Below are 22,179 nucleotides of genomic sequence, written 5' to 3'. Positions count from 1 at the left end.
CTAGTCCAGTGACAATACCACAATGCCAATACCTCCCCGTACATTGAACTATGGGCCTCACTGGTCCACCTGTGTCTCCCACAGTACTTATTCTTTATGTATCAGTTCAGGCTTAGAGTGCTGGAAAATTATTGGGACTAAAAAGCATCATAAAGGTTAGTTCTGTCCTCAAGCAGATATCCACAAGCACACTTTCCAGCACAAGCCACTGGGCACTGATCAGGAGTGAGAGTCTTGATGATTTCTCCCCCTCCACTTAGGCCAAATTTGCTGCAGCCAAATGCAACTCCAATTGCTACCTTGGGTCAGGTCAACCGATTCAGAGGGTCTTTGAAGTCAGTTGTAGCATTCCTTCCATGTTCCTTAGCTGGGGAAGGAAGAAAAAAGCAATTCATGCTCACTACCTAGTATTGCCAGCTGGAAAGTTTTTTTTTTTATTCATTCATGGGATGAGGGTGTCACTGGCTGGGCCAGCATTTATTGCCCATCCCCAACTGCCCTTGAGAAGGTGATGGTGAGCTGCCTTCTTGAATCGCTGCAGTCCATGTGTTGTAGGTACAGCCACAGTGCTGTTAGGTTATGGAGTTCCAAGATTTGGTCCCAGTGATATTGAAGGAACGTGCATGTAAACGTTGGTGAGGACAGGGCCGAGTCCAGATGCAATTGGCAAGGACAGGGTCAAGTCCAGATGCAATGCCCCATAGTTGAAAGGTCTTCCGGATACATATGTTTACTCATATCAAGAATAGCCACTTGGTAAGCAGTGGAGCAGTTTCAACATCTGTGGAACTGTACCCTGCAAAACTCAATGCTTTCAGGAGGAGAGGGAAGGGGACAAAAACAGATAATATAAAACTCATGCCATATACTCACCAGAATTCCAAAGGCAATAATTTTCAGGATACATTCGCATGAGAACAAAATGGTAAACACCATATTGAGATACTTTAGAACATCATCATAAGACTGTGGTTGACCAGAAAACTAAATCAAGAAAAAGAGAATTTAGTTACTAATGCTGTACTTCCATAACATGGGTGATAGAAGCAGGAGTGAAAGATCATTACAGCATGTTAACTAGGACATGTTGGTATAAGTGAAGTTATTCCATTTGTCAGGATATCACTGGAGAACCAAAGCCTTGATTTAAGCATTCACCGTAGACGTTTACAACACAAAAGGAGACCATTAAACCCATTGCGTTGGTGGTCATCCTTCACCAGAACAAACTAAAACAAATCCCAGTGCCCTGTGCTTTCCTCAAAGTTCTGTATATTTTTCTAATTCGAATATTTATCCATGTTTCTCCTAAAAGTACAATGTTCTCTGTTTGAACTGCTGCTTGTAGTAAAATATTTAATGCTCAAACAATTCTCTGCTCGAAATAAAAATTGTCCCGACCTCACTCTCACTCAAATTTTAAACTTACTGTTTCCTCACCAACAGAAATAGTCTTTCCTTATTGAACTGTTCAAAATTCCTAAGTTTTACAAACCCCATTAAATTTCCTTTTAGCTTTCTTTTCTCCAGTGGAAACAAGGAATTGATTGGTGACCGGGAGAATTCTTGGCATAAAGACATCTCTATTGAAATAGCCCCATTAAACGTTGTCAACTGTAATCTGTCATATAACTTGTAAAACTTGTGCAGCCTCACTGCACATTGCCTTTGGCAGCCATTGTACATTACTGTGGAATATAAACAGAAAATGCTGGAAATATTCAGCAGGCCAGGCAGCAACTGTCAAGAGGCATGAGTGGAAGGGTGGGGTGATCCCAGTGTCCTGGTGGGTGGGAGATCCAGAATCAAGGATCTGGGGGGAGCATAGGGATTGGAGTCCTTGGGATGGGGGATCATTGGCCTCTGGGGAGATGTCTGAGAGAAAGGTTGGGGTCCGAAGGGGATGAGAAATCAAAGGGCTTGATGGCGGAGGTGAGACCTCATAGGGAGGGTCAAAAGTGTAGGTTGGATCCAGCAAGTAAGTAAACAGGAAGTCGCCTTCTAAGCCTGGCAGCTCTTGCATGACATTACCTGGCAAGTTCCCCAACATTCGGGAAACTCAGCCACCAATGGTAAATTTTCAAATGAGGCTCTACTATAATGAGGTTTATAGCCTGATTATAATATTTAAGTATCAATCCACCTCTTTGGAGTAGGCTGGTTGCCTGCCAAGAATCTTTAATATCTCACCTGACATAAAACTGCCCACTTTTTACATTTAAAATACCTCAATGGAGAGAGAGTGAGAGAGAGAGAGAGACAGAATTGTGGATATTAGCTACCATTAATCAGCTACTAATCCCTAATTGCCCTTGAGAATGCAATGGTGAGCTGCCTTCTTGAACTGCTGCATTCAGACTGGTAGCAATTTGCTAGGCCATTTCAGAGGGCATTTAAGAGTCAATCACATTGCTGTGGGTCCAGAGTCATATGTAGGCCAGACCAGGTAAGGATGGCAGATTTCCTTCTCTAAAGGACATTAGTGAACCAGATGGGTTTTTACGACAACCAATGGTTTCATGATCATCATTACTGAGACTAGCTTTTAATTCCAGTTTTTTATTATTTGAATTTAAATTCCACCAGTATGGTGGGATTTGAAGCCATCCCCCCCCCCCCGCCCCAGAGTATTAGCCTGGACCTCTGAATTACTAGTCCAGTGACATTACACTACCGCCTCCCCAGATGAAATACAGGGACTACAGATTCATAAAGAAATATTTGAACAGGGTCATTATGAAGTGGATCGGGGTTATGTTAAATTTAAGCTTGTTTTTATCCATTCACAAGATGTAGATAATGTTGGCAAGCCCAGCATTTATCACCCATCCCAAATCAATCTTACTAGGCTTACTAGGCCACTCCAGAGGGGAGCTAAGAATCAGCCATATTGGCCAGATATTAGCCAGACTGGTAAGGATGGTAGATTTCCTTCCCTAAAAGATATTAGTGAACCAGATGGGTTTTTATAGCAATCCAATTGTTCCAAGGTTACCATTACTAATATTAATTTACTAAACCAGTAACATACACCTATCTGGAAGCTTAAGCTTAATGGTTAAGTTCTAATCATAGCCTTGCCCAAGATAAACTTGCCTTTATACCTTTCCTAGGAGATTGCATGACCAAATGGGAAGGATTTGAGTGTATGACTGCACTATATTTGGTTGGATCAATCTGGATGGACCAGAAAGATTTATCCAGTCCTTATGTAACTCTTTTGAGACAAACTTGTTTCCATCTGTTTCAGATGAAGTTATATTGTTTCATAGTTTGCCATTGTGAGATTTGAACTCTTGATCTTGGGGTTACAAACCCAGTACCATAACCACTTGGCTATTTAGGCCAAGCTCCAGTCCTTATGTAGGTGAATACAAATGTCCAAGAAATCATTGGCTAAATTACCAAGTGGAGAGATAATGGGAGAGTACTGAGGAAAAACACATTGAATCAATAACAAGCCCCATGGAGGTGACATTCCTTTGTTATTGATAGTCACCCGGAGAAGTGGAACAGCAAGAGGTAATGGTGCCAGAACACAAATGGCAAAAAAGTTGAAGCAGGACAGAAAAATCAAATAATGGAAATCTGTTTACTGACCTTCATCATTAGCACCACAGTATTGAGTGCAATCATGGCCATGATGGTGTACTCAAATGGGGGTGACACCACAAACTGCCACATTTTGTACTGGAAGGTTTGTTTGTTCTGTGGCATATGGCGTGTCAAGGGCTTGGCACTGATAGCAAAATCGATGCATGCTCTCTGCAAGAGACAGGACAACAGGTCAATTCAGCTGAAACAACTCAACATTGTATACTTATACACTAAATACTTATATTTCCTCAGTTAGTACAAGGAAGTCCTGCGTCCTTATTCTAATCAACAAAGCAAAGCTGAGTACTTGCTGCTGCCCATCCAAGTTACCATAAGACGTAGGAGCAGAAGTAGGCCATTCGGCCCATCAAGTCTGCTCTACCATTCAATGAGGTCATGGCTGATCTGATAATCTTGACCTCCTCTTTCCTGACTTTTCCCCATAACCCTCAATTCCCTTACTGATTAAAAATCTGTCTATCTCCACTTTGACTATGCTTAACGACCCAGCCCCTACAGCCCTCAGTGATAAAGAATTCCACAGATTCACTGCCCTTACTCTGAGATTATGCCCTCTGGTCCTAGACTCTCCTACAAGGGGAAACAACCGCTCAGCATCTACCCTGTCAAGCCCCCTAAGAATCTTATATGTTTCAATAAGGTCGCCTCTTATTCTTCTATACTCCAAACAGTACAGGCCCAACCTACTCAATCTGTCCATATCCCTCCATAGACTTCTCGTCATCTTCACCACTTGCCTTCCTGCCTATTTTTCTTTCATCCACAAATTTGGTGATAGATCTAAGTCATTAATATATATTGTAAATAATTGAGGTCCCAGCACTGATCCCTGTGGCACTCCACTAGTTACAGGTTGCCATCCTGAAAATGCCCCCCCTTATCCCAACTCTGTCTTCTATTAGTTAGCCAATCCTCTATCCCTGCTAATATACTACCCCCAACACCATGGGCTCTCATCTTATTGAGTAGCCTTCTGTGCAGTACCTTATTGAACGCCTTTTGGAATCTAAATATATTACATCTACTGGTTCCTCTTTATCTAACCTACTTATTACCTTCGCAAAGAGTTTTAATAAATTTGTCAGGCATGATTTCCCCTTCATGAAGCCATGCTGACTCTGTTTGATTAGATTGTGTATTTCTAAATTCTCTGCTATTACATCCTTTATAATAGACTCTAACATTTTCTCATTAATGGATGTTAAGCTAACTGGCCTGTAATAACCTGGTTTTTGTCTCCCTCCCTTTTTGAATAAGGTTTTACGTTGGCAGTTTTCCAATCCTCTGGGACTTTTCCAGAATCTAAGGGTTTTTGAAAGATTACTACCAGTGCATCCACTATCTTTATAGCTATTTCCTTTTAATATCCTAAGATGCAACCCATCAGGCCTTTAGCCCCATTAGTTTCCCACAGTACTATTTCTCTAGTGATAGTTATTGTATTTATTTCCTTTCCCGTTTTTACCCCTTGATTAATAGCATTCCAATACTAAATAGTGTCTTCTAGAAGACATTCTGCCATTTCCTGGTTTCCCATTATTATTGCCCCAGCCTCATTCTCTAGGGGGCCTATGTTCACTTGGTCTCTCTCTCTTCCTTTTCATATATTTAAAGGAACTTGCTAGCTTACCCTCAAAAGTTTATTTTCTCCCTCTCTTTTTGTGTTCATCTTTTGTTGGTTTTTAAAACCTTACCAATCCTCTGGCTTACTAATAATCTTTGCCATGTTGTATGTCTTTTCTTTTAATTTGATACTATCCTAGCTTCCTTGGTTGGTTTATCCCCTTCCTTGAATCCTTCTTCCTCACTGAGAAGTATCTTTGTTGTGAGTCATGAACTATTTTCTTAAATGTCTGCCATTGTGCGTCAACCATTTTCTCTGCTAAAATCCTATCCCAGTCCACTCCTGCCAACTCTGCCCTCATTACTTTGTAATTACCTTTATTTAAGTTTAGCACAGTTGTTTCCAACCCAAGTTTCTCACTCTCAAACTGAATGCTAAGTTCTACCATATTATGGTCACTGTTGCTAGGGTAGGATTTTGCCCATGGCGAGCAGGCTCGGTGGGGACAGTCGGGAAGCTGACCACGATTGGGACTGGACTGCAATTTCACGCTTGCATGAAACGTGAGCATCAGCACTCATTGCTGCTTGTGCGGGTGGGATGGGGAGGGAAGAGAAGGGCTAGCGGGCTGAACGCAAACTTCACGCATGTGTGCAAGTAAGCACTTCATAATCTCCGAGGCACAGAGCTGCTTCAGGGAGATGAAGCGTTGCTGAAAGAAATAAAATAAAAATGTAATAAAACATGTCTCCTCATGTCACTCTGTCACATGTTATTAATTCAATTTTAAAACTTTTATTTTTATTAGCTTTTGGAAACCTCATTCCGTATGTGGATGAGGTTTCCAAAAAATACAAAGGCCGCTTAGCCTTTTCGCCTGCCTGCCAACCATTAAGTTAATTGATTATTTCATGGCCTTAACAGACCTTTTGTCAGCAGGCGTGCGCCCGCTGTTCAAACTATCACGCAACTGCACGTTGACGTTGGCCAATGTCAACACGCATCATTTCACACTTGAGCTGGTCGGGTGCATGCCTGCCGAACGACAATTTCTGCCCCTAGGGCATCTTTTACTCAGATCATTTATTAAACCTTCCTCATTACACATTACCAGATCCAAAAATCGCCTGATCCCTGGTTGGATCATATTGTTCTAGGAAACTATCCCGAATACACTCCATGGGCAGAACCTTCCGGGCAGGCGGGCCCGACCCAATCTCCGGTGGGCGGGGAGCCGATCCCTACCGCCATTTTATGTGGGCGGGCCCATTAAGGCCCATCCAGCCTGACGTCCGCCGGGAAGCGCTATGCGCTTGCTGTGCGGGGGGGAGAGGAATCCCCAAAAGCGAGAGTGCGCTCTTTCGCACATGCGCATGAAGGAGTGCACATCTCCCTGAGGTTAAGTGCTGCCTCAGGGAGATCGCTGACAGTTCTAAAAACATTAAAAATAGAAAAAAAACCTTAACATGTCACATGAGATGGGACATGTTCATAATTTACACTAAAACTTTATTAAACTTTTTAAATCCCTACATGAAACCTCACCCCGCCGGTGGATGAGGTTTCATGTTTTTCCTATTCCCCTCTGGGGCTCCTGGCCCATCCGCCAATCTTAAGGTTGGACGGGCAGGTCCTTTAATTGTTTTAATGATCCTGTCAATGATCTCAACTGGCCATTGACAGGTCGGCGGGCCCACAGCTGATTTTGCTGCGCCCCCGCCTTCCTGAAAATGTAAATGGGGCAGGATGATGTCAGGGGTTGCCCCCGATATCATCCCGCATCAGCGAGTGAGCCCTGCCCCCTGCTCACCGATGGCAAAATTCAGCCCTATGAATTCTTGCTCATGGCTACCTCTGCCAATTTGACTTTCCCAATCTACAAGAAGATTAAAGTCACCCATGATTAATGTGCTGCCTTTTTTTATTACATACCCTCATTATCTCCTGATTTATTCACTGTCATACAATATAGCTATTAGGGGGCCTCTCGACTACACCCACCAGTGTCTCCTTCCCCTTGTTATTTCTTACCTCCACCCATGTGGATTCTACTTCTTCGGATTCTGGATCATTTCTTGCCATCATATTTATTCCATCTTGTACTAACAAAGCTACCTCACCACCCTTTCTTTCCTGCCTGTCCTTTCGAAAAGTCACATACCCCTGAATATTTAGTTCCCAGCTTTGATCTCCTTGTAACCACATCTCCGTAATGGCTATACCCATTAACCTCTATTTGTGCCTGTGCTCTCTATGAATAAGTCTACTAATTTAGTGCCATTTGTACATTTCATCTACTCCTACCATGATCTCGATTCAGGCTGCCCAAATTTAATGCAGCAGGAACTTACAACTAGCAGCTTTTTATCCCTCCATCTGAACTGGATTCAATACGTAGGCTCATAATCTTCAAGCTCCAGGGCCTCGTAACTAGTGGGGGGGTACACCAAAGAAGTGCTAGGGACCCCCACCCCCTCCCCCCGCCACAAGAAATCCCCATGTAATGAATTCATGACAACTGTCCAAGAAGTTGAAATTTCTATTGAGCAATTGCCCTGCAATGGGAACCATCTGAAAGTGTGTCAAACTCTGAATGGTTTTGACTATCTTATGGTAAAAGTTAGCCAGAAAAGGTTAGAAGAATTAAAACCACTTGTAAATTCTGGGTAACTATAGTACTAGCCCCCTGCCTCACAACCCTTCACGTGACTCCTCCAACCACCACGGCCCCTCATGGGACACCCCCATGCTGATTGTCACTCCACAGAAGTTACGAGTCAGAGTGTCATCTGGTTTCCACAGATCCAGGACCCTCCCCCACTACCAATAACAAGGCAACAGGTCACATCACTCAATAATGGCATAACATCTAATATAAAAAAAAGTCCTTTTACCTTACAATATAAATGCAAATATAGTGGCCAAGTATGTTCTAACTTACTTGCAGTACTAACCCAATCTTGGTCTTTGGGTAATTTTTTAACACTAGTTAACTTTTGCTTTTGTGGTTTATATAATATTATCAGAAACTTTTGATTGGATCTTTAGCTGAAAATTCACTTAACAATGTTCACTCTGTCAATCATCCATGCTGTTCTTTCTAGAAGCACCTGCAAACTGTGATGGGAAAACTGTAGGATCTTTCTGGGAAGATGAGTTATAAAAGGCTGAATGGTCTTTCACATCAAGAGGGTGAAAGGTTATCAGGGTTAGGCAGGAATATGGGATTGAGGTTACATTCAGATCAGACATGATCTTATTGGATGGCGGAGCAGGCTCGAGAGGCCAAGGGACCTACTCCTGCTCCTAATTTGTATGTACGTATGTACATCCACATTGCTCTTGTGAAACTGTTTTTAAAAAGCATTTATTTGTAGATATATTTTGTCTCAATTTCATGCTGTTATTTCAAACATCTTGATGGAAAGTATAAAGGGGAACAAGTCAAAAGTTGTAGGCAAGTATCAGTTCATAGAAAGGGGACCTGAGTGAATTTAAATAAAGAAACAAAAATGTATTATTTTTGTTACAAACGTTGATTGCAGCTGCACTGGTCCACACACAATTGGGAAAGGCAATATGAGTACCAGGTGGAACAGGGAGTAAACAAAATCATTGAGGGTTACTAGTCTCTGGGGCAGGGGAGATGGAATCCAACAGGTACCAGAACCAAGGATATGGGATAAATCAGACCCGGGCACCCAGGAGAGTTGGGATTTTACAGGTCCTTGCATAAGAGGAAACCAACTGTATGCAATATATTAGGTACTTGAAATGATTTATAAATGTTCTATTCAGTTCCAAAATCAACTCAGGCTACATATATCTTTATAATACATGCTACCACAAACAGCAGTAATCTAGTGTTTATACCAATACTCTATATTACCCATCATCCACTTCAGGGTAACTTCATGGACATTTTCAAGGTTAGGAAGGAGACTGACAAATTTGGTCTGGAACAAACTTCAGTTGTAGTGAAGAGTTCAAATATCAGATGACAAAAGTTAAAGATTAGGACATTTACTTGTACTAACATTTCTTTATTTGATTAAAAAAAACAATTAATCTGAAGCAAAAGTTGCATTGTGCGATATGGAAGGAAATTCATGGATAATCTTTACCCTAAGGATAGTAGGGACTTGGAATAGATAACTAATGAAAGTACTGAAACTGAAGCATACTGGAGTTTAAGAGACAGGCATCTATGAAAAGGGGATTGGGCAAGAAGATATGTGGGTGGGGTTGAGGTCTATTAAATGGAGCAAGCTGATTGGGCCTAATGACCAACTCCTGATCCTAAAAATCTTCTGCATAATACACAAGCTTATCTCCCAGAGGCCAAAGAACAATATTGACATAAAACAGCAGCCAGCAACTTAACCCAGATCCAGTAACGCAAATACTATATTGTGCATACTATGATGGACTATCAGAGATACCATGCAGAAATTCAATCTCAGACTTCAGATTAAACTGAATCCCTCAGTGCTGTTAGTGCCTCATACACAACGCATGGGTGAAATAAAATGTATTATCACTTCAATTGAAATTCAATAATGCCTCACAGTCTTCAATTATTATGCTGGAACAAAATTCAAATATTTTAGCATCTTGTGCTTGTAGGGAAAGAAAAAGAATAAATCTGCACTCATCAAGATGGGGGAACTTAGTGCTGCATCCAAGTGTCAGCACCAAAGACTGCCAGGTTATAGGTGCAAATATGTTAGCTGCAAAGTAAAGATCCATCTACTGTATCCCAACATCAGAAGCTGCACATTTCCGTTTGGGATTCCTCTCAGGCTATATCAATTATAGTGGCAACCTTACATTTTATAACATTAGTAATTCAACACCAGTTTTTTTTTGTCCCACATGTAATTAATTCCTGACCATACATTTGTTTAGCTTCCAAACAGTACATTGCCAAGTTGGCCATACAGCACAAACCTCATTTTTCTCCAGACTATAGTCCTCCATCATTTTATCCCCCTGTTCTTGGAAAGTGATGATGATCAAGGCCACAAAGATGTTCACAAAGAAGAAAGGGAAGACAACAAAGTAGACAACATAAAATATAGACATCTCCATCCTATAGCCAGGGCTGGGTCCTTGATTTTCATAGGTAGCATCTACTGAATGTTTCAGTACACTGTGAAGAAAAAGAAGACTTGTTAACTCCAATAATTGTATATAAGGGAAGAATGAACCTGAAATTGGTCTTTCACCTCAAGCAAGTTTATTCTTCAGCCAGGTCAACAGACTCCCAATTCCTTCTTCCCCACTGGAATGTTACAGCTGCATTAATTTATGGGTGAGCCAACGTCCATCACCTCTCTTAACAATGTAATTGCTATACAATGTAATTGCCAGTCAACAAGACTTGACAATGTAATTGCTGATACATTGACAGATTCATTATGAGGAGTAGAACCATGTAGGTTATGTTCTGGTGCTCTCCATTTATGTGATTCTTTTCTGTCTAAGATTAATTGAGGGTGTTGTAACATACTGGGCCGAATTTTCCGTAGAGTGCCATTCCACTCATTTTTACTTACCTTAGTCTGGAGCTGCGCATTTGTTGCCCGGACTTCTGATTCAGTCTATCTGAGAAACATGCAGCTCAGCAGTGGTTGGAAAGGGATAATCAGGGGGAGGGGTGTGGAGTCCAGTGGTGAGCAGGATCAGTCCCACAGTTACCCTGGAGTTAGAAGCGTTTTTAATCCTTTTAATTTTTCCTATTCTGTAACTATTCTGCTAAGAGGGTCAGAACCATCTGAAGTCTCCGATTTAAATCAGAGTTTTGGAAGGTTCCAGATGCAGGGTAATTGTCCAATGAAAGTTGAAACTTGCTGGGCAATTCCCATGTAGTCAATGCATGGGGACTTCCAGGCGGTCCCCCAGCACATCTTCCAGGGTACCTCCGGGGTATGAGCCCAATGAGGACAGAAGATCTGGGTCATTGTTTCTTGAGGTAATATTCTGTTTGTTTTGCAATAAGTGATTTGGATTAGGCTTTCTCAGGAGAAGATGCCCTTTCTTGGGGGGTATAACTGAAGGCGTCAATAGTGGGGATATTTTTGTCAGATTTGTACACAAAACTTGCATCAAATGGCCCAAGGTCAAATGGATTAGTTGCAAGGTAAAGCTTCCAGTATACATATTCATGTATTCATCAAGCACTCTTTTGTTAGGTAAACAAAACAATGCAGTATACCCTAACAAGATAACTCAATCCCAATTTTAAAACAAAGCACCTACAACACCTGTGTCACAATTCCATTACCAGTTACACCTTTGGCATTGCTGAGTGGGATTGCCGAATTCAAATACTAATGTATTTCTGGAACCATCTGAACCTGCATTCTGTCATCATATGAGCAGGTTTAAAAAATATTTTTAGGACTTGCTGTAACACAGTTAGGGTGCCGCACCATTAACGTGGAAGAAAAGTTAGGTGAAACTGCATTTCAAAGTACTGCCATACCCTTGTTAAACAAAGAAGTTCTAAAGATACCGTTTTGTCGCTAGGTTGTTGGTGCCTGTTTTAAGCCACTGATTTGAACTCCACCAATTCTATATTTATTAAAATAATGGGTAAACAACCAAAGTTACCAGCAAAACTGATTTGTACCATTAAAAGATCCAAAATGGAGATTCAGACCGTCAGAATCTTACAGGGAAGAGCTGCCTGGGTCCTGACTGGTAGTTCACCTAGAGCTAAATCTGACACTGGAGAACATGAAACAAAAACAGAAAATGCTGGAAAAACTCAGCAGGTCTGACAGCATCTGTGGAGCAAGAAACAGTGTTAGTGTTTTGAGTCTGTATGGCTCTTTTTCATTCTGAAGATTTCCAGCATCCGCAGCATTTTGCTTTTGTTATACTGGAGAACATGACATTGGTCATCTATGCTGTACATTTCTCCTTTAAGATCTTATCACAAACTGGAAAATCCAACATGCAGGAATGTAATGTCTTCTGGCTAAATAAGCGCTAATGAATCTCTTAAGAGATTGAAGTCTTAAGATGAAATCACATTACCACCACTCTAAAAGTAGCAGCATTGTATGTTAATTGTATACTAATTGTATTTTTTTTAATCATTCAAAGGATGTGGGCTTTGCTGGCTGGGCCAGCATTTACTGCCCATCCCTAGTTGCCCTTGAGAAGGTGGTGGTAAGCTGCCTTCTTGAACCGCTGCAGTCCATGTGATGTAGGTTCACCCACTGTGCTGTTAGGGACAGAGTTCCAGGATTTTGACTCAGCAACAATGAAGGAACGGCCGATACATTTCCAAGCCAGGATGGTGAGTGACTTGGAGGGGAACTTCTCATTAGAGATGTTCCCATTTATCTGCTGTCCTTATCCTTATAGATGGTAGTGGTCGTGGGTTTGGAAGGTGCTGCCTAAGGAGCCTTGGTGAATTCCTAGTAGCGCACCTTGTAGATGGTACACATTGCTGCTACTGTGCGATAGTAGTGGAGGGAGTGAATGTTTGTGGATGTGTTGCCAATCAAATGGACTGCTTTGTCCTGGACAGTGTCAAGCTTCTTGAGTGTTATGGGAGCTGCACTCACCCAGGCGATAAGGGAGTATTCCATCACACTCCTGACTTGTGCCTTGTAGATGGTAGACAGGCTTTGGGGAGTCAGGTGAGTTACTCGTCGCACGATTCCTAGCCCCTGACCTGCTCTTGTAGCCACACTATTTATATGGCTAGTCCAGCTCAGTTTCTGGTCAATGGTAAAACCTCAGGATGTTGGTGGCGGGGGATTCAGCCATTGATCATCAAGGGGTGATGGTTGGATTCTCTCTTGTTGGAGATAGTCATTGCCTGGCACTTGTGTAGCGCGAATGTTACTTGCCACTTGTCAGCCCAATCCTGGATATCGTCAAGATCTTGCTGCATTTGGACATGGACTGCTTCAGTTTCTGAGGAGTCCCAAATGGTGCTGAATATTGTGCAATCATCAGCAAATCATCACTTCTGACTTTATGATGGAAGGAAGGTCATTGATGAAGCAGCTGGAGATGGTCGGGCTGAGGACACTATCCTGAGGAACTCCTACAGTGATGTCCTGGAGTTGAGATGACTGACCTCCAACAACCACAACCATCTTCCTTTGTGCTAGGTATGACTCCAACCAGTGCAGAGTTTCCCCCTGATTCCCATTGAATCCAGTTTTGCTAGGGCTCCTTGATGCCACACTCGGTCAAATATGGCCTTGATGTCAAGGGCAGTCACTCTCACCTCACCTCACCTCAGGGGTTTAGCTCTTTTGTTCATGTTTGAACCAAGGCTGTAATGAGGTGAGGAGCTGAATGGCCCTGGCGGAACCCAAACTGGGTGTCAGTGAGCAGGTTATTGCTAAGCAAGTGCTGCTTGATAGAACTGTTGATGATCCCTTTCATTACTTTACTGATGATCGAGAGTAGACATATGAGGCGGGAATTGGCCAGGTTGGATTTGTCCTGCTTTGTGCGTACAGGACATACCTGGGCAATTTTCCACATTGCTGGGTAGATGCCAGTGTTATAGCTGTACTGGAACAGCTTGGCTAGGGGCATGGCAAGTTCTGGAGCAAAAGTCTTCAGTAGTATTGCCGGAATATCGTCAGGGCCCATAGCCTTTGCACTGTCCAGTGCCTTCAGCCGTTTCTTGATATCACATGGAGTGAATCAAATTGGCTGAAGACTGGCATCTGTGATGCTGGGGACCTCGGGAGGAGACCAAGAGGGGTCATGCACTTGGCACTTCTGGATGAAGATGGTAGCAAATGCTTCAGCCTTATCTTTTGCACTGATGGGCTGGGCTCTTCCATCATTGAGGATGGGGATATTTGTGGATCGTCCTCCTCCATGAGTTGTTTAATTGACCACCACCAGTCACGACTGGATGTGGCAGGACTACAGAGCTTAGATCTGATGTTAGTTGTGGGATCGTTTAGCTCTGTTGATCACTTACTGCTTATGTTGTTTGGCATGCAAGTAGTCCTGTGGTATAGCTTCACCAGGTTGACACTTCATTTTTAGGTATGCCGGTGCTGCTGCTGGCATGTCCTCCTGCACTCTTCATTCAACCAGAGTTGATCCCCTGATTTGATGGTAATGGTAGAGTGGGGGATATGCCAGGACATGAGGTTACAGATTGTGTTTGAGTGCAATTCTGCTGCTAATGGCCCACAGCGCCTCACGGATGCCCAATCCTGAGTTGCTAGATCTGTTCAAAATCTATCCCATTTAGCACAGTGGTAATGCCACACAATACGACGGAGATATCCTCAATGTGAAGGTGGGACTTCACCTTCACAACGACTGTATGGTAGCCACTTCTACCAATACTGTCATGGACAGATGCATCTGCGGCAGGCAGGTCGGTGAGGATGAGGTCAAGTATGTTTTTCCCTCTTGTTGGTTCCTTCACCATCTATCACAGATCCAGTCTAGTAGCTATGTCCTTTAGGACTCGGCCAGCGCGGTCAGTAGTGGTGCTAACGAGCCACTCTTAGTGATGGGCATTGATGTCCCCCACTCAAGAGTACATTCTGTGCCCTTGTCACCCTCAATGCTTCCTCCAAGTGGTGCTCAACATGAAGGAGCACTAATTCATCAGCTGAAGGAGGGCGGTATGTGGTAATCAGCACAAGGTTTCCTTGTCCATGTTTGAACTGATGCCTTGAGACTTCATGGGGTCCGATGTTGAGAACACCCAGGGAAACTCCCTCCCGACAGTATATCACTGTGTCGCCACCTCTGCTGGGTCTGTCCCACCGGTGGGACAGGACATACCCAGGGATGGAGATGGCGGTGTCTGGGACATTATCTATAAGATATAATTCCGTGAGGATGACTATGTCAGGCTATTGTTTGACTAGTCTGTGAGACAGCTCTCCCAATTTTGGCACTAGACCTCAGATGTTAGTAAGGAGGACTTTGCAGGGTCGACAGGGCTGAGCTTGCCATTGTCGTATCCAGTGACTAGGTCGATGCCGGGTGGTCCATTCAGTTTCATTCCTTTTTTGTGATTTTGTAGCAGTTTAGAGTGGCACGCTTGGCCATTTCAGAGGGCATTTGAGAGTCACCTGCAGGCCAGACCAGGGAAGGATGGCAGATTTCCTTCTCTAAAGGACAGTAGTGGACCAGATAGGTTTTTACAACAATTGACAATTGTTTCAGAGCCATCATTAGACTTTTAATTCCAGATTATTATTGAATTCAAATTCCACCATGTGCCATGGTGGGATTCAAACCTGGGTCCCCAGAGCATTACCCTGGGTCTCTGGATTACTAGACCAGCGATGATATCACTATGCCATTGCCTTCCCCTAATTGTATAGAAGTGGCAGGTATTAACTTGTGCTTCTAATTTTGTCTTTATTTTTGCAGTTTCCCTTTAAGGGGCTTCCTTTTCCTTAGATCCTGATTTTGTTAATTTAGTTTATTTGTTTGTAACCAAAAGAGTTATAAAGAGGCACAGGCTTAAACTGTGGTTATTGGGTTAGGAGTTGCACGTTCGTAATGAGTAGTTCTATAAATAAATGCTTATGAAAGTGTATAAAGATTGACTCCAGTTCTATCCTTCATCATCTGGATTCCTGGAATATAACATTTTATGGACGAGAGGGCAATTCAATTTACCTACCCACCCAATTCCACACAAGTGTCTATGGGACTGATTTTGAAAGAAGAGTACTTTCTAGATAAATTACAATTGCCACCCTATTCTACAGCTATGAAATTTAGAAGGCCTGCAATTTTGATTGTTTACCCATTGTATCACCCATCAATCTATTTATGTAAAGTTGGTAAAGATGACACTGGTAATCTGATTCAATCGAGTTCTACAGGCGCCAGTTGCCTTTGGAAAAGGTATTCGTTTTCTGTGAACCTAGGCCAGTGTTATCCAACAGAACGTTTTGAGTAGCCACAGTTGTGCCTATTACAACCCTGATTTAGCCACATACACTAACTTTGGTAGAAAACACCTTACACACAAAACATGCTTTACGTGCATATTTATGTTACAAACAACTACCACCACTCATGAACCAAGGTAGTAAAGCACTCCTGGTGATCAAAAAATTCTGCTTTCCACTTCATCATTTTACCAACAAATACACAATGGGCAGAATTTTTACCTCAGCGGGCAGGCGCGCCTGACCTGCTCGAGCATAAATGATGCACGTTGATGTCAGGCGAGCGTCCCAATGTCAACGCGCAGTCGCACGATATTTCGGTGGGCAGGTATGTGCCAAGTCAGCAGCATGCCCACCGACAATTAAAAGGCCTATTAAGGCCATTAACAAGGTCATTGAAACAAATTTTTCATTGCCCATCCAAATTTGCAGTTGGTGAGCAGGCGAAAAGGCCAAGCAGCCTTTGCATTTTTTTGGAAACCTCATCCACAGGTGGGGTGAGGTTTCCAACATCAAATAAAAATAAAATAAAATTTTTAAAATTTCATTTATAACATGTCCGTACTCATCTGACAGTCACATGAGAGGACATGTTTTATATCATTTTAAAAATCTTTATTTCTAATTTTTAAAACTGTTCAGCTCCCTGAGGCAGCTCTGTGCCTCAGAGATTTTCAAGCGCACACTCATGCGAATGCGCAAAGTTCGTGCTTGCCTTAATTGGCCCACCAGTGTGAAATTGCTGGTGGTGGTCGGCTTCCCGACCAGCCCCGCCTGCATCCACCTGACAAGGGCAAAATTCTGCCCAATAAGATCACAGTACACATGCATATGCTATCTGGGTGAGTATCACCTGTTCAATTTTGGTGTCTGTTAGTTTTTTAAAATTTTCTAATCAGAAATGCATTTATCCACATCTGGATACTAGACTGGACAATTTCAATTGGAACAATGAGTGTGGGTTGGTTATTTGATCACATAGAACATCATAATTGAGCCTAATGTTGTTCTCTTTCTTTCTCTCACACACACATGTTCAATAGAAACTATAAGATGTTAAACAGGAGACTAGAGAGTCAAAAAGAGACAAAAGATTGAACTGTAATCATGTTTGATAATGAAACATACTCTGGCCAGCCCTCTCCAGTAGACACAGTGAAGAGAGTCAGTAAAGCCCATAGCACATTATCGTAATGAAACTCATATCGCTTCCATTCCCGCTTCTGTGCCTTAATATCACTTTCCCTCATGTAGACTAAGTACTGTCCTCTGAAATAGACAAGAGTAAGGAAAAATGAAAGAAAGACTTACATTTACGTATTTTCTTAAAACATCTCGAATGAATTCAAACCCTTTCAAAAACAACAAATTAATTCAGAATGCAGTGATTAGTGTTACATTGGTAGATGGGGCAGTCCCACAATGAGTAAATGAAAAGTTAATTTGTTTCTGGTGATGTTGATTTAGGTAGGAATATTGTCCAGGATACTGCAAGAACTCTCTGCTTTTCTTTTAAGGTTCTGTAGCACAATTGGAAGTCTGCCTGAACTCTCAAGAATAGGCAGGTGTGGCCTTGGCTTTAATGTCTTGTCTGAAAGACTGTAGCTGGAACCACGTAGAACTCTCAAGTACTACACTAAATTATACACCATTTTGTGCTTAGGTCTGGAGTATGGTTGACCCCTTCTGACTCAGACAAAAGTGCAACAGCTGAGCCAAGATGACCTCAGATGAATGCACATGAAAAATCTCACTTGACTCCATTTATTTGCATGAATCTTTCTTTCCCCTCTTCCACTTTAGTCTTCAGGCACCAGTCCAAAAGCAAAATCTGTGGATGTTGGAAATTTGAAATGACAACATAAAATGTAGGAAATACTCAGTAGATCAGGCAGCATCTAAGGAGAGAAACAAAGTTAACATCTCAGGTCTGTGACATTTCATCAGAGCTGATGAAACATTACAGACCTGAAATGTTAATTCTGTTCACCTCTCTGTAAATAGTAAATGCTGCCTGAAGTTGAGTATTGTCAGCATTTTCTATTTTTATTTCAGGCACCAGTCATTGCCTTTGGCTAAGATTAGGTGATCAGATGGGTCGTAGTTTTGGAACCAATTCTTAAGAGGCGAACAAAGTTGATAGTCCCATTCAGAAAGATGACAAGACTGTGATAGAATCAATGAAGGCTGCATTTAGGTAATGTTGGCAGCATCAACACTAGAGCAATAAGTTGATCTTTCATTCATAGGATCGGTCGTTTTATTCCCATTCCCTACTTTTCCTTAAGGTGGTGGTGAGCCACCTTCTTGAATACAACTGAGTGCCTTACTATGCCATGTCAAAGGGCATTAAGAGTCAAACATATTGCTATAGGACTGGACCAGTTAAGGACAATGGATTTTCTTCCCTAAAGGACATTAGTGAACCAGATTTTTTTTAAAACAGCAATCAGGTAGTTTCATGGTTACCATTACTGATTCTAGCTTTTTAATCCAGGTTTATTTAATTAATTGAATTCAAATTCCCCAGCTGCTGTTTTGGAATTTCAACTCAAGTACCTGGATCATGAGTCCAGGTCTCTGGATTACTAGATAATCAGTATGCCATATAAGGAGATAGTAGGTCAAATTGACCAAAAGCTTTGTCAAAGATAGGTTTTAACGAGTGTCTTAAAAGGAGGGAAGCAATGTGAAAATGTGAAGAGGTGCTTGAAGGGAATTCAAGAGTTTGGAGTCCAGGCAATTGAAGATACAAGTGGTGGAGCAATTATAATTGGGAATGCACAAGAGAACAGAATTAGAAGCACAAATATCTCAGACAGTTGTGGTGTCGGAGGAGATTACAGAGATATGGAGGGGCAAGGCCATGGAAGGATTTGAAAACAAGGATGCAAATTTTAAAATCAAGACCTTGCTTGACTGGGAGCCAATGTAGGCCAATAAGCACAAGGGTGATAGGGGAATGGGACTTTGTGTGAATTAAGAAACAGACAGTAAAGTTTTTGACATAACCACAAATTGGACTTAAAATTACTATAATTTAAAGGAGCGTTTTTTTGCTCAATTTTCTGCTCATTCATTTGCATATTGTTGAACATAAAATCTGGCATGAACCTGCAGTTTAGAAAATAACTTTTTCCAGATTATGCATTAAAAATGCTATTTGATATGAGTGTAAATGTGAGGCAGTTTTATTAAAATATCTGAAGTTTGAGTTATCACAAAAAATAAGCATTTTTACCCAGAGTCCAACACCTGTGAGAGACTTTATTTTGAATAACCGAACATGGCATTAAAATCTATAGTAGACCATTTGCTAGATACTCAATAAATAAATAACATTTAGGAGAAGAATTTTCAACTCTCAGAATAGCATAGATAATAAAGAGGTTGGGAACAAACTAAAATTAAAAAGAGTAAATGGGAACAATTGATATTATAAAAGAATGAATACAGGAAAATATGGGAACAGGTCAAGAGAGGGATAGAGAAAGCAAATAGTGAGTGCAAGGAGAGAATATCAAAAAATTTAAAAGAATTAGCATTCAATAGACATATGAGAAAAAGGAAAATTGCTTTGAAGTAGCATCCTTAAGAGCAGAAGATAGTGAGTTAATGAAGGATGAATGGCAATAAATGGATATTAACAAGCAATAATCAACCAATTATTTACAATCTACATTAATGATTTGGAAGGCTTTACCCTGACTGGCCATGACTCATACAGAGGAATTTCTAACCTTCAGACAAACAGCAGAGACTCATTATCTCTAAAAAGGAACTAATGCACCTCCCCTGGAACTGCACAAAGCCTCTTTATATTTCTAAAGAAATTCTAGCCACCAGAGATGGTATGTCTGCAAGAGACAAAAGGGACCTGGACTCCTCCAATAAACACCTCAAGATTCCAGATCTGGAAAGATACATCTTTTGACCAAGACCCAGGAGAAGAAGTGGGAGATATGTCACATGACCTCCCCCAAGCTGCTAGAACCTGTAATATTGCCGTCTGGAACTGAACCCAGGCTATCTACCATTTCATCATCTAACAGGTAGCAGCAGAAAGAGCTCTGTCCAGGCCTGGTCTATTACACTCTATTACTTCTCCTATCTCCCTGCACTACACATCAGATCCTATTCAAGGGAGACAATGGCAGATGGCCTGATCTGGAGCTATCTGTAGCTTCCTGAAAAGTACAAAGGAGCAGCTCAGGGTATATTTTGTCAATTCTCTCTCTTCTTAACACATTTAACAGATGTTGATCCTTTATTATGTTGATATTCAGGCTGTAAGACCCTGCCCCTTATCAGTCTACAGCACAGCATTTGTGCTCTAATGCACTACACCAGCATCCATAACTTTTTATAGGAAATAATTTGTAAGTTGAATGTTACTCATGTACCTGCAATCCCGCTCAAACTCTTTGGATTCATCAGTGCAGTAGAAAAACCTGCCCTTAAATAGCTGTACAGCGACAACAGCAAAAATAAACATGAAGAGCATGTAAACGATCAGGATGTTGAGAACATTCTTCAAGGAGTTTACCACACAATCGAAGACAGCCTAAGTGGAGAGAGTAACAAAATGAGAAAGCCAGAAAATGTTGCAAATTTTGACAAAACTGACCAGAACTAATCATTGTGTGTAACCACATCTTAAATATGTTTATCAAGATTTCCGATCAGCCTTTGTCTTCTTAATATGTTTGTGATTTCACCAGAAATGCCAGTCAAACAAATCTTTCTGAATATATTTCTGTTTCTAACAGAATCCTGGAACACTGTCTTAGTTTCTCTAAATGGAAGAGGAGGAAATCTGAAATTGAAGGCGGTCTAATCAAAGAAAATCTACATTACCTTAAGTTTAGGCAGCCTTTTGATGGTTTTAAGGGGTCGCAGCACTCGAAGCACTCTCAGAGATTTGATGGTATTCAAATCTTTCCCTTTGCTCCCACTAACAATAAAATAATACTAAATTAGCACTTTGCACAATAACATCAACAGTAATAGAGCCATTGGTGGCTGTACAATTGTTCCTTTTAAATGCATCTAATAACTCACCTTATTTCAGGAACATCACATTGAAGTAAAACCTCTTGTATTTTGGAATAGATGTATTTACCTGGAATAAAGGCCTGACAAACAGTGGCTTTCTATAGCCACTGTGCAACCTTTCTCACACTATTTTCACAGCCGACTAATTTTTTTTTCACTGTCTTCTCTATTATTTTAATTGCACTTCAATGTAGAAATATATTGGTGATAATGAAACGGTCACTGTACTATCTAAAGGAAAGCAGGCGGCTTTTGATGTTTAAACTGTTTAAAGAATAGGCTCCATCAGAAGTAACCCTTTGCTTATCAGCTGGTAAAAATGATGCATTCTTTCACCTAATAAGAATACAGCTAGATACATTTCTCAAACTATGCAGAATGAAAACTGATATAAATAATCAATTATCCAAATTAAGTGAAAAAATGCAATGACTTAACCAATACAAGGTGCAAACTTCTTATACAACAACAACCAATAGTTTGTTTTATAATGCTCCTCTGAAGCACCTTGGGATGTTTTATGTTAAAAGGTGCTATATAAATAATTTGTTGTTATTGTTAAATACCTTATCCCAGTCAAAGGTACCAAACCCATTTTGCAGTTATTTTCCACGCTAGAGTAAATCCTTTTTTTCCTAAGTAGTATCAAATGGCAAAAGAAAATTATGTTGCAATGCTTGTATCTGTAGTCAGGATTTTCCCCTCGGCGGGTGGGGCCCGCTCGCCGAGGGGAAACTGACACGGGATGACATCAGGAGGAACCCCCAACGTCATCCCGGTCCCTTTAAATATTCACAAAGGTGGGTAGACAGCGAAATCAGCTGTCCGCCCGCTGAACTGTCAATGGCCAATTATGGCCATTGACAGGCTAATTAAACTTATTAAACACCCTGCCCGGCCAACCTTAAGGCTGGCAGGCAGGCCAGGAGCCCCAGTGGGCTGCAGGTTATTAATGAAACTTCATCCACTGGTGGGGTGAAGTCTCATGTCCATTTTTTAAAAATTTAATAAATTTCATGTGTT

General features: G+C 41.4%; 1 protein-coding gene across 1 annotated transcript in view; it reads right to left on the bottom strand.

The window, feature by feature from the left end:
* Positions 1 to 22,179, bottom strand: part of LOC121271161 (voltage-dependent P/Q-type calcium channel subunit alpha-1A-like) — a 760,453-nt gene that overhangs the window by 144,140 nt on the left and 594,134 nt on the right. Inside the window, exons 28-33 of the mRNA XM_041176921.1 lie at positions 20,959 to 21,055; positions 20,505 to 20,665; positions 17,230 to 17,370; positions 10,133 to 10,334; positions 3,601 to 3,765; positions 874 to 984 (exon numbers count right to left, since the gene is read on the bottom strand). Of these exons, the coding sequence (XP_041032855.1) occupies positions 874 to 984; positions 3,601 to 3,765; positions 10,133 to 10,334; positions 17,230 to 17,370; positions 20,505 to 20,665; positions 20,959 to 21,055 (877 nt within the window). The remainder of the gene's footprint in view (positions 1 to 873; positions 985 to 3,600; positions 3,766 to 10,132; positions 10,335 to 17,229; positions 17,371 to 20,504; positions 20,666 to 20,958; positions 21,056 to 22,179) is intronic.

The sequence above is a fragment of the Carcharodon carcharias genome, chromosome 30 (assembly GCF_017639515.1).
Source record: "Carcharodon carcharias isolate sCarCar2 chromosome 30, sCarCar2.pri, whole genome shotgun sequence".
Classification (NCBI taxonomy): domain Eukaryota; kingdom Metazoa; phylum Chordata; class Chondrichthyes; order Lamniformes; family Lamnidae; genus Carcharodon; species Carcharodon carcharias.
The sequence above is the reverse complement of the archived record's forward strand: the minus strand, read 5'-3'. Positions and strand labels throughout refer to the sequence as shown.